This window comes from Vombatus ursinus, unplaced genomic scaffold (assembly GCF_900497805.2).
Source record: "Vombatus ursinus unplaced genomic scaffold, bare-nosed wombat genome assembly UNPS02014778.1, whole genome shotgun sequence".
Taxonomy (NCBI): Eukaryota; Metazoa; Chordata; class Mammalia; order Diprotodontia; family Vombatidae; genus Vombatus; species Vombatus ursinus.
Genome location: NW_020954556.1, coordinates 3652322 through 3665379, shown reverse-complemented (window position 1 = coordinate 3665379; position 13058 = coordinate 3652322). Strand labels below are relative to the sequence as shown.

Genomic DNA, 13058 nt, shown 5'->3' with positions numbered 1-13058 from the left:
ACACAACTCTGGCAGGGCTAGCTAATACGTTGGATAACAGAGTCATGATCCAAAAGGATCTTGACAGGTTAGACTACTGGACTGAATCTAATAAGATGATATTCAATACTGATAAATGTAAAAACTTGCCCTTACTTACCAAAAAATCAATTTCACAAGTATAAGAGGGAGAAAGACTGGTTAGACAAGTCATTTGACTGAAAAAGATCTAGGCGTTTTAGTGATTGTAATCTTAATATCAATTAGTATAATATGGCAGCCAAATCAAGCTAATAGGATCTTGGGCTTTATTAAGAGGGGATAGAGTTTCTAGGAATGAATGAGTGAACGAATGAATGTATATATAAATGAATGAATGGATAAATAATCATATAAATAAATAAATGCAACATATAAAGCATTGTGCTAAGTTCTAGGAATACAGATAGACAAATAGACAGTTCTTGCTCTCAGGCCCCGCATATTTTATAGGTGAGTCAACATAGTCCCCCAGTACTCTGCCTTCATCAGGCTTCACCTGAAGTATTGTGGTGAGTTCTCTTCACTCCAGTATAAGATGGATGTTAACAAACTGGAAAGTATCTGGAAGATAACAAGCAGAATGTTGAAAGACCTTGAGTCCATTACATATGAAGATTGTTTTGAGGAGCTGGGTATGTTTAGCCTGGAAGAGAGAAGACATCAAAGCTGTCTTCAAGTATTGGAGGGCTGTGCTGTGGAGGAAGGATTAGTCTTGCTCTAAATATTTGGCCAAGAGGGCAGAACCAGGAAAAATGGGTGGAAGCTTCAAAAAGGCTAATTTAGGCTTGATATCAGGAAAAACAAAAACAAAAACAAAAAAACAACCCCAAGCTTCCTAACCATTAGAGCTGTTGAAAAGTGGAATGACAGAGAGTGAGAGAGAGAGAGAGAGAGGAAGAAGAAAGAGAAGATAATCACTTATCTATCACTATGTATTACTGGAATTCCTTTTGTGTATGGGTAGGGTTACATTCCTGCTCTCAAATTCTGGGATTCTGTGAATAGATCATAATATTCCAATATAGGTTGCACCCGTACACTGAGATCTCTTTGAAAGGGGGAAAATTTCCTCCTCAATGGCTCATGTATTTTTACATTGAAGAATTAATGTAATTGTAATTGGTTTGCAGGTTTTATACAATCCAGGTTTATGGAAAATATGTAGCTTTAGAAAGCATATATGGCGCTATGGATAGCAAGCGGCTAGGTCTCAGATTCTCTTCTCCTCCCCTCACCTCCCCTCCTTTCCTCAGCTCTCCTCCTGATTCAGAGGCCTATGATAGGAATATGGCTCAGATTAAAGTGATAAATTTTGCTTGGGAGTGACTTCTGTTCTGTTGTTTAAAGATGAACTATTATCGATTTTAAGGTTAGCTAGATTATAGGGTGTATGGAGAGGAGTACAGTGTAAGAATATTGTAAAGGTAGAGCCAGGTTCAGGTTAGGATGAGCTGTAATAGTAGCTATTGGGGCAACTAGATGGTGCAGAGAGAAAGAGCACTGGGCTTGGAATCATGAAGACTCATCTTCATGAGCTCAAATCTAGCCTCAGACACTTACTAGCTGTGTGATCCTGGGCACGTCACTTCACCCTGTTTGCCTCAGTTTCCTCATCTGTAAAATGACCTGGAGAAGGAAATGGCAAACCACTCCAGGATCTTTGCCAAGAAAACCCCCAAATGGGGTCACAGATACCATTCAAACAACTGAACAACAAGTGCTAGCTATTGTTATCACATAGCAATTAAGGCATCCAAAGTCTCCTCAGATTATCGATCTAGAAGTGGAAGGGACTTAAAGAAATCATCCAGTCCAGCCCGCTCATTTTACAGATGAGGACGCTGGGCTTCAGAAAGGATCGTTATTCAGTGTCCCATAGGTAGAAAGTGGTAGCTCTGGGATTTAAGCTCATGTTGGAATTAGAGTACCAGCTAGGTCCCAGGTTAGCCACCTGGAAGGCTACACATCTGGCTTCTGTAAGTACTGGGTTGATCATTGCCCACTGCAAGTTCAGTGGTTAGGGCCACAGGGCACTTGGTGGTGGTGTGGGACTGGAAAGTAGATTTTCTGTTCTTTGCACCATGATTAGTAGATGATTGAAAAGTTGTGCAGTGAATGAATAGTAGTACAATACAGTTCATTTGTTGAGGATGGTTTCTACTTTTGCAACAAATATAACTAGAAGCCTCTGGTTTTTTGGGCATCTCTGACCTCCATGCTGTAAAATGAAGATTTTCTGCACTGGGTTCAAAATCAGCAGATTTGGTCACCTTGTTTAATGTGAAACTGATTGTCTCGTGACATGAGGACCCAATCGTACGGACAGGAGGAGGTTTTCTTAGTCTCGTGGCTTATAGCCATTGCCCTGGAAACCTGGGCAAACATGTACATGGTACTCATTGCAGTGTACTGACACCAAAGTTCTGTTCACAAGTATACCGTTTGCAGTGTCAGAGGCAAGTCTGATTAAAAGGAGAGAAGCAAAATAGAAATCATAGAATGAACAGCCATAAATTTCAGAAGTATATGGAAATAGTCACAGCCCCAAGTTCTCCTGGAAGAAGCTCTTCACCGGCCCTGTCTACTCCATTCCTCCTAGACTGTGTCCTGCTGCTAAAAGCAGTGTGGAACCGGGGATGTTTCTTTCTCTTTTTTCTTCTTCTTGTAGCCTCTGATTATGATTCCATAACATGGATTTAAGGAATCCCTGGTTTCTCAGGACATTCAGTCATCCTCCATAGAGCCCTATAGTCAGAGGTGTGCTGGTAAATGTTTATAATGCAACATCTGGGGAAAAATATGTGCTCAGGACACAATTTTAAGTTTTATTAACATTTTATTAACATTATTAACCATTATGTTCTTGTCTAGACAGTCAGTAAAACAATAAATCAAGCCCTAATTCTGTGGCCTTTGCTGATTTCTGAGCTGTAAACCCTCACCTATAGTCCAACACTCCCTACTTTACAACCTGGCCATCTTTTTGAACAGCCTTGACAACCACTTGCTAACTACATAGCTTCTGCAGTTCTGAAACCATGATCAAATCAACTCTGCAATTATTCCTGGTAGGAGTGTGCCGACCTCTTCCCCTTTGGCCCCATTCACCTTAATATCAGATCCAAAGTGAACTTTCTCTGGCCATACCTCCCCTGATCTGGTCAGGGACCCATCCTCGCTTTTGTAATTGTTTCCCTAGCACATAGTGTAGTACTTGGCATATATAAGTGCTTAAGGAATACTTTTTTTTAAAAAATAATTTTAATATAATCTTACTGGTTTGGAATGGCCAAATATGGGCTCTTCCCTTTGCTTTCTTTAGTTTCCCTTAGTTAATACGTATACCCACAACCATGTGTATGTATCCCTTAGGGTGGGCCCTTAATTTTCCCCAATTGCTCAAATGAGAAAGAAGACAAATCAGTAGTCTAGAAATCCTACAAGGGGGAGCTGATTGGTTTTTCCTAATTCAACATAAACCCTAGTTTTATGTAATACTACTTTCCTGACACCAGATGGCTCCACTTCAACTCAGTTATGAATGCAACATTTTGTTTCTGCTTTTTATCCTATGTCTTGACACAAAGCTGTGCCTATACAGTAGGTGCTTAATAAATGTTGATTAAATTGAATTGAATTTTCAGTGTCTAAATGAAAGAACATGTTAAAGCTTAGTTTATTTCTATTCTTTTTTATTTATTCATTTTTTTTTTTTAATGGTTATAGGCTGGGATGTTCTAGTAAATATTTAACAACACACTTGGGGGTGGGAGGCATATGCAGGATACGATTTTGTTTTTAATCTACCTAATTTACATTTCATCCATAACTTTCTTAAGTCTAAAGAATCATCAAAACAATGAACTAATCCCTGATTTGTAGGATATGCTATTTCTGAGTTGCTCATACTAAACATTTAACAGTTTGTTCTCCTGAAAGCCATTGGAATCAGCTCCATGGAACCTTTTGTCATGGTGATGGTTCATAGTGAGAAATTTTAAGTGGGAATGACATTTTTTTGAAAATGTTTTATCTAGTATCTTAGGTATACAGGCATACATTGGAGATACTGCGAATTCTGTTCTAGAATACCACAATGGAGCGAATATCACAATAAAGTGAGTCACATGAATTTTTTGGTTTCCCAGGTGCATATAATAGTTATGTTTACACTATACTGTAGTCTATTAAGTCTGCAGTAGTGTTATGTCTGAAAAACAATGTATATAACTGAAACATCTTGAGCCTTCAGCGAGTCATAATCTTTTTGCTGATGGGAGGTTCTTGCCTTGATGCAGATGGCTGCTGACTGATGAGGATGGTGGTTGTTGAAGGTTGGAGTGGCTGTGGCAGTTTCTTAAAATGAGACAACGAAGAAGTTTGACACATCGATTGACTCTTCCTTTTCCTTGAACACTTAGAGGCCATTGTTGGGTTACTAATTGGCCTAATTTCAATATTGTTTTGTTTCAGGGAATGGGGAGGCCTGAGGAGAGGGAGAGAGATGTAGAATTGTCGGTAGAGCAGTTAGAACACATACAACGTTTATTAAATTCAAAGTCTTATGGGCACAGTTTGTGGACCCCCAAAACAATTACAATAGTAACATCAAAGATCACTGATCACAGATCACATAATAATAATGAAAATGTTTGAAATTTTATAAGGATTTCCAAAATGTGACACAGAGACACAACGTGAGCACATGCTGTTGGAAAAATGGTGCCGACAGACTTCAATGCATGGTTGCTGCAAATCTTCAGTTTGTAAAAAAATGCAGCATCTGCAAAGCACAATAAAACAAGGTATGGGCCAAGCATTGCATGAGGATTTTCACACATCATTTATGAAGCTAGTTGGGGTCCTACAGCATTATGTCAGTGTCTTTGGGAATGGATGTTAATGACTTTTTTCAGTCACTCAATAAACATTTATTAAATGTTTACCATATGCCAGCCATTGTGCTCAGTGCTGGAGACACAAAGTCAGACAAAAACAGTCCCAGCCTTCAAAGAATGTGTACTCTAACGAAGATGTAATATAAATAAGTATGTACAAGATATACAGATAATGTAGATATAGATATCTACCTCTCTGTGTGAATGTCTCTGTGTTTCTCTCGAGCTATAAATGCTAACAGATATGTGTGTGTGTGTGTGTGTATATGTATGTATATATATACACATACATATATATATACACACACGTGTGTGTGTGTGTGTGTGTGTGTGTGTGTGTGTGTGTGTGTGTATTTGATCCTGGAGCTAACAGGGAGTTACTAGAACTCATCACTCAGAGGCATGACACGGTCATTCTATGTATTAGAAAAATCATGTTGGCAGCTTAGTGGAGGATGGATTGGAATGGACTGGGGGACAAGGCAGGCAGAATGATTAGAAGGTTAATGAAATATTCCAGGCTAGAGGTGAGGAGGGCATAAACTCCAGTGATTGCTGTGTGAGTGGAGAGACAAGGGCCTGTGTACCAGAGATGCTATGAAGATAAAAATGACAAGTGTTTGCAAGGATTGGCTTTATGGGCTGAGTAAGAGTAAGGGATCAAGGATGACACGAAATTTGTGAGCCCTGGCAACTGGAAGAATGGTGGTGCCCTTGACTGTAACAGGGAAGTTCAGAAGTGGGAAGGATAATGAGTTCTGTTTGGGGTATGTTGAGTTAAAGATACCTACGTGATATCTAGCGTAAGATTTTTAAAAAGTTATTTTTATAAGCATTTTAATTTTTAAAGTATTTTATGATATTTCCTTTCCCCAGACAGCATATCATTAAACGTGTCTAGGGATTTCATCTGTTTTTGTTTTTTCCCCCAGAGTGTTTTCATTGATACTGTGGTACACTGAGTAGGTAATACTTTATTTTTTTAAAAAATGGGTTACTGAAAATGTTAACTCTTGTTTTTTTTTTTTTTCCCTTCCCCTAGAATCATTGAGCAAGAGGAATCAACCAGAGAAGATGATGATGTTCTGGGGCCTGGGTACACAGAAGATTCAACTGATGTATACAGCTCCCAATTTGAAACCATTCTGGATAATACTTCTTTATACTATAGTGCGGAGTCGCTGGAGACTTTATATTCAGAACCTGATAGCTATTTCAGCTTTGAAATGCCTCTCACGCCTATGATCCAACAGCGCATCAAGGAAGGCAGTCAGTTCTTGGAGAGGACTTCAGGGCCACAGCAAGATGTCCTCAGTGTCTCTTCTGATGGTGGGATAATAATGGGCTATCCTGGAGAGATCGCCAATGGGACCAGTGATGCTGATGACACCGTCTACAGAAAGGGCACCCCTGACGTGGCGCTCTGGGGAAGGTGACACTTTTCTCTCTGTCTCATATGTATTACAATGTTTTGTCTCTGTACCGTTTTCTCACTGGGAATTTGGGGGATGGGAAGTCAAAGTATATTGTGCCAGTTTCTGATGATATAAATGAGGAAAGAAGAATCTGGGTTTTTGTCAGGAAGAGGGCACATTGAAAAGCTCTTGTTGGAAACGGGTGTGGAAAGAATACTTAGGTAGCATTGGCAACTTTGCAGAGGATGATAGGTGGGTGGATGCACTGGGCTGCTGCTTGTGGAGTGGGCACTCAGCAAATATTTGTGATGATTATGCAATAGAATAGATGTAGTTCTAGATGTGAGACTTGGAATGAATTGTTGCTTGTTTAGTCGTTTTGAAATTTTCTTGGCAGTGATACTAGCAGTTTGCCATTTATTTTACAGTTGATGAAACTGAGACAAACAGAGTTAAGTGACTTGCCCAGGGTGGCACAGCTAGTAAGTGTCTGAGGCTAGATTTGAACTCAGGAAGATGAGTTTTTCTGACTCCAGGCTCAGTGCTCTATCCGCTGTGCCACCTAGCTGCCCTTTGAATGAATTAAAGTGCATTTATTAGGTGCTTACTATGTACCGTCACTGTTGCTAAGTACTGAGGATAGAAATGTAAGAAAGTAAGACAGTTCCTGTCCTCAAGGAGCTGACATTCTAGTGAGAGAAGATAACATATAAAATGGAACTAGAAAGGTCGTGGGGTGTACATGTGGGCATTGTTTGGCAGTGTCTAGAAGGTGGCATGGTAGGCTGGTTCTGGGAAAGATGAGATGGATGCTTACTATCAACGTCCAGGTTTCTAGGAAAAGAATCAGAGTTCCTGTGGGATGGGGAATGAAGAAGATGGCCAGGGGGCAAGGGGCATGGTTTGGAAATGATTGCAAAGTAGCTTGATGCCCTGGTTCTAGGCAAGATAAAATGTTAAATGATGCCTTTTTAAGTTACCCCTATCTGGCCTCAGACACTTATTAGCTGTGTCACCCTGGACAAGTCACTCAACCCTGTTTGCCTCAGTTTTCTCATCTGTCAAATGAACCTAGAGAAGGAAATGACAAACCACTCCAGTGTCTTTGCCAAGAAAACCCCAAATGGGGTCAGGAAGAGTTGGACACGACTGAAACAGCTGAGTAACTGAACAACAGCGACAAATGTTCACAAAGTCAGATAAGTTGAGGAAAATTTTGGGGTCTATCTAGGAGATAAATTGCAAATTATGTAATAGCAATAGCATGTTATAGTGGAAAGGATGCTCAATTTGGAATCAGAGGACCTGTGTTCAAATTCTAGCTAAGGAGCTTGGAAAATCATTGAACTTCTGTGGGTGTTAGTTTCTTTATCCCTGAAATGGGGAAGGGTGGCAGCTGAGTCTCCTTCCAGCTCCTAAATTCTGTGATTCTCAACTTGTTAGTTTCCTTCTAGCCCTGAAGCTATAATTTTGCCTCTGACACTAGGTGTGTGGCCATTGGCCGGTCACTTAATTTCTCACAATGTCAGCACTTACCTGTGATTTGAACCGAGGTCTGCCAGACACGAAATCCAGGCTTCTCTTCAAGGAGCTACAGAAAACAGTTCACGCTTTGGAAGACCAGTGATTTCATCTGTGTAGGTTCACTGGTGTAGATTGCAGCAAAAAAAAAAAGAAGTCCCCTGGTGGCCAGGCTTCTGGGGATGAGCCTCTGATTTGGCTAGGTTGGTTCTTGGAAGACAGAAACAGAAATAGAATCTGTTCCTGGGCAGTACTGAAAGACTTTCCAGCGTGATAGGACCTGCCAGGTCTCGAGTGCCCTTGGCATGGTCTTTGAGAACCCATTTCTTTATGAGGAGGCATTGGAGCAAGTCCTAAGTCAAGGAAAATTGTTCATAATCCCTGCCAAATTGCACGAGGACTGCGTGGCCAACCATCAATTATTTAGGAGTAAACGTGCCCCCCTTGTAAAGGCTAATTTTCTGTCTTCTTCCTCCTGAGATTTGTCTCTGTATGCTGCAGGTATTTTTTACCATTTTTACTAGAAAGGGCAGAAGGGATGACACTAATGTTCATCAATTTTTTAAATTGATTCACGGTTCTAAATTGTAGGCGTTGAACTAAGAGAGGGTGAGTAGAGAGGGAAAACATTTTAAGATGGTTTGAAAAAAGCAAGACTTTCTACAGATCAGCTCTGCATCATAAGACTTTCATTGTGGCTTTCTTATGCCGTAGGGATAACCTTGCATGACCATATTATTTGTAGGCTTATAAATGATGTTTGAAAGGCATTATGGTACATACCTTGGCCTAGCCATACTGCTATTAGGTCTCTTTTCTAAAGAGATCTAGGAAAAAGGAAAAGGTGGTATATGTACTGATAGCAGCCCTTTTTGTAGTGGCAAAGAATTGGAAATTGAGGGGGAATGCCCATCAGTTGAGAAATGGTTGACAAATTGTGGTATATGATTATGAGGGAATACTATAAGAAATGATGAAGGGAATGGTTTCAGAAAAATCTGGGAAGACTTAGATGAACTAAACCAGAAAAACACAGTGACAGCAATATTTTAGGGATAATCAACTGTGAAAGACTTAAGCTACTCTGATCAGTACAGTAATCCAAGATAATTCCAAAGAACTCATGATGAAAAATGCTGTCCACATTCAGATAGAGAACTGATGAACTCTGAGTGCTGATTGGAACATATTTTTTTGCCTTTTTTTTTTTTGTTAATATGGCTAATATGGAAGTGTTTTACATGACTTCATGTAAAATGGTTATCATATTACTTGCTTTCTCAATGTCTGGGGAAGGGAGAGAATTTGTAACTGAAAATCTTTTAAAAGCTTAAAAAAAAGCAAACTGCATTTTACAAATTTATGCAATGTAATTATAAAGTGATAATGTATGTCTTTTAGGAAAAAAAAGTTTTATGGGACAAGCAATGGAAAAGCTAGTCATAGAGTCAGGAACATCTATGTTCAAGTCCTGAATTTTGACACATTGGAATGTAAGCTCCTTGAGGGAAGGATTGTATTTACTGTTCTTTGTATCCCCAGCACTTAGCATAGTGCTTGGGATGTAGGAAATGCTTAGTAAATGCTTGTTGACGACTTAAAATAGTCACGATGTGATCATAGGCAGGATACTTCTAAAGGCTGTAAGTTAACAGAAGAGTTGCAGTCAGCTTTGTGGAGGGTGTTTTTGCTCCAGGATTTCCCTAAACCAATGAATTCACAAGTCCAAATCTCTCCTCTCTCCTTCCTCCTCCTTTCACCCCCTTCCCTCCTCCCTCTCTCTCTCTCTCTCTCTCTCTGTCTCTCCCCCCCCCGTCCTTCTCCCCTATTCTCTAAACCACAAAAATATAGTTCTTGATATAGAATTAATATACAGTAACATTTTTAGTGTATGTTTTGGTAGAGGAAATGGAGTTGGACATTAAGTAGTTCATTTGACCTGCCATGTACAGTTCTCCATGGAACCCATTTTTCAGTCTCCAGCTATGACCGCAGGTCCACTCTCAAAGAGCTTAATCATTTTCACCAAATCTCTTATCCAGTCAACAGGGAAAGTCCAGTAGTCCATGAAAGTCCAGAAAGTCCAGTTGATTCCCATGGCATTTAATTGAAAAGTGAAAAAGGAAAAGATATTGGAATGGAAAAAGGCAAATAGGTGACTCAGTGGATAAAATACTGAATGTGGAGTCAGAAAGACCTGAATTCAAATTCAGGCGCAGATACTTACTAGCTTTGTGACCCTGGGGAAGTCACTTGACCTCTTATTTGCCTCAGTTTCCTCAGCTGTAAAATAGGGATAATAATCATACCTACCTTGCAGAGTTGTTGGATCAAATGAGATTTTTTTTAAAAGCGCTTTAACATAGGGAGTATGTGGCCCCCAGTAGGCAAATTAATAAAGGCTTATTCCATTCCCTTCCCTACCATATTTCTTATAGTGCAATGTTGTCAAACTCAAATAGAAAATGGAGCTACTAAATCATCCGTGAGGATCCCTGTGGGCCTCATATTGGCTTAGTTTTAAAATTATCCAAGTTTTCTTGTATTTTTATTTATTTTATTAAATACTTCCCAATAACATTTTAATCTGGTTTGGGCCACACTTGGGAGTGCTGTGGGCCAAACGTGGCCCATGAGCCACATGTCTGACTCTTCTGTTTCAATGTATCTTCTTGGAGTACCTGATAAATATTCATAAGCAGGGTTTGCAAGTTGGTCCCTGCAGTGTGTGGGGTAACCTGGTTTTCTGGGATGAATGGAGTTGTGTTTAATTAAAGACTGAAGGGTAATTGAGGCAAAGAGCTTCAGCGTTGAGTGGTATAGGTAAAATGTATTATTGCTCCAAAGCCATACCAAAAAGGAGTGGTCAGCAGTAGAGCTTTGGGAGGTGAAGCAGTCTCCTAGCTAGGTCAGAAAACCAGGAGCAGCAGTACTTGCCTACACATGCTTCTGTCAGTCCATTTAAGAATGTTCCACAGAATCTCAGACTTGAAAGGGACCTTAAAGGTCATCAAGTGCAACTGTTCACCCAATATAGGGATCCTTTCAACAGCACCCCTGACAGGTGGTCATTCAACCTCCCAATGAATTCCTTTAGCAGTGGGTAGCTTAACTACTTTTAGAGCAGTCTAAGGGTTATTTTTTTTTTTAATCTTTGGAAGGGGTGGCAATTTTTCTCTCTAAGAGATTTGATAATTAATTAATTTCCTAAAGTGTATAAAGTCTCTTGAATATCTGGAAGCAGAACATGAAAATTGAACTGAGGGCACGGTTTAAAGCTGCCAAAACATTTAAAAACTGGAATCTTAATCTCTTTCTTTTTCTTTCTCTCTTCTCTCTTTCTCTCTCATACACATACACACACACACACACACACACACACACACCCCTTACTCAGATTTCCTAATGTCACTGATACATATACATACATATACGCACATATGTATGTATGTATGGTGCTAGTGATGTAGGTGCTAAGAGACTTTAGAGATCATCTAATTCCTGCCTTCTCATAGAATAAAACAGGGAACTAGAATTGGAAGATATCTTAGGGGCTAATTTCAGCTCTCTCATTTTACAATTGAGGACACTAAGGCCCAGGGAGGTGAGTTGCCTAGTGTCCCACATACAGTACCTCTCAGGGAAGAGATTAGAACATACTTCCTTTGACTTTAGTGCCAGAGTGCTTTTCATGGTTATTACCCTGCCTCTCATTTTATAGATAAGGAAGCTAAGGCTCCTATTAGGAGAAGTGACCTGCCCAAGGTGAAATGACTACTTAGTGGAGCCAAGGGTAGGACCCAAGTCACACAGCCATAGAATTTAAGAATTGTGAGCTCAAGTATCGTCTAATTCAACCCCTTATCGGAAATAGGAATTCCCTCTATTCCTAACAAGTGATCACTCAACCTCTGCATTTCAATTTCAAGGAACATACATAGTTCCTCTTGAGGAAAGTCATTCCACTTTGGGGACAGAAGATTTCTTTTTATCTCTTTATGACTTCTATTGATTTGTCCTAGTTCTTTCCTTTGGGGATAAACAAAACAAGTTTAATTTGACTTCAACATGACAGCCTTTTAGATATTTAAATATATTGATCATGTCCCTCTAGATGTGACCTGGCTTGTCAGGGTCCTTCCCAAAATATGTTACCCAAGAACTGAACATGGTACTCTAGTTGTGTTCTGATCAGGACAGAGTATATGTCTTTCTCATTCTGATGTTATATTTCTATATTAATAAGACTCTATTAGTAGAGATAGTATTAGATTAAATAAGCTTTTTAAAAATTTGCCACATCGCATTACTAGATTTTTATTACATGATTTTCCATCTAGCCCAGTTACTCCCATTTTGTACTTGTATAATTGATTTTTTTGAACTAAGGATGGGAGTTTTTATTTTATTAAATTTTATTTTATTAGACCTGGTCCATTGTATTCTGTGTTACCCTCCCCACCCCCCATTGGATAAGAATGCCACCTGTACCTTCATCCATATCTGTTACTGCTCTAATAGAATTGGGTCATGGGCATGGCCTTTTGATGTTCCACTTGAGTCTCCCTTCAGGTTGACATTGATCCATTAATCAAAAGTCTTTTGAGTCTTGTTCTGAGTCCACCAAAATTTACTGTCTTCTGCCCTACATCTCTTCATTTTATTCACAAAGATATTCTCAGAGACTTTGTCAAATGCCTTGATGAAATGCAATTATACCTTTTTGTCTGCAGCATTTCCCTGATCAATCAATCTGTTAATGCAGCCAAAAAGCCCATTCAAAGACCTCCTCAAACTCTTGACTTTCAGTCTAGTGCTATATTATCTTTTAATATATTCATTTTGATTTTTTACCTTTTACCTGATATTTTCTCAGGTTCTGGGCATGTGTGTCTGTCTAGTTTTAAAAGTCCAGCTTTAAGTAGCTTAAATTCAGAGTTGATGTATGTATGTTTTTAAAGAAAAAAAAGTTTACCAAATCATTAATAGAGATGTTTCCATGAATTTTTAAAGAAATCAATGAGTAGGCCTTTTATTTTGCCTGCATTAAAGCATTCCTCGTCAGGGCTTAGGAAGTAGACATGTGGAGCCAGGAAAGGGGATGAGACAATGACACTGAGGGACCCCTCCTTGGGCCAGGATGCTCGGGACTCAGGTATTATAAATCAGAACAGACATACCAGTAGCATCTTTAACATATTTT

The 13058-nt window shown here is 39.4% G+C and overlaps 1 protein-coding gene across 1 annotated transcript in view; it reads left to right on the top strand.

The window, feature by feature from the left end:
* The window catches only part of PSD3 (pleckstrin and Sec7 domain containing 3), a 608877-nt gene that overhangs the window by 213270 nt on the left and 382549 nt on the right, over nt 1–13058 (top strand). Inside the window, exon 4 of the mRNA XM_027865166.1 lies at nt 5962–6351. Within this exon, the coding sequence (XP_027720967.1) occupies nt 5962–6351 (390 nt within the window). The remainder of the gene's footprint in view (nt 1–5961; nt 6352–13058) is intronic.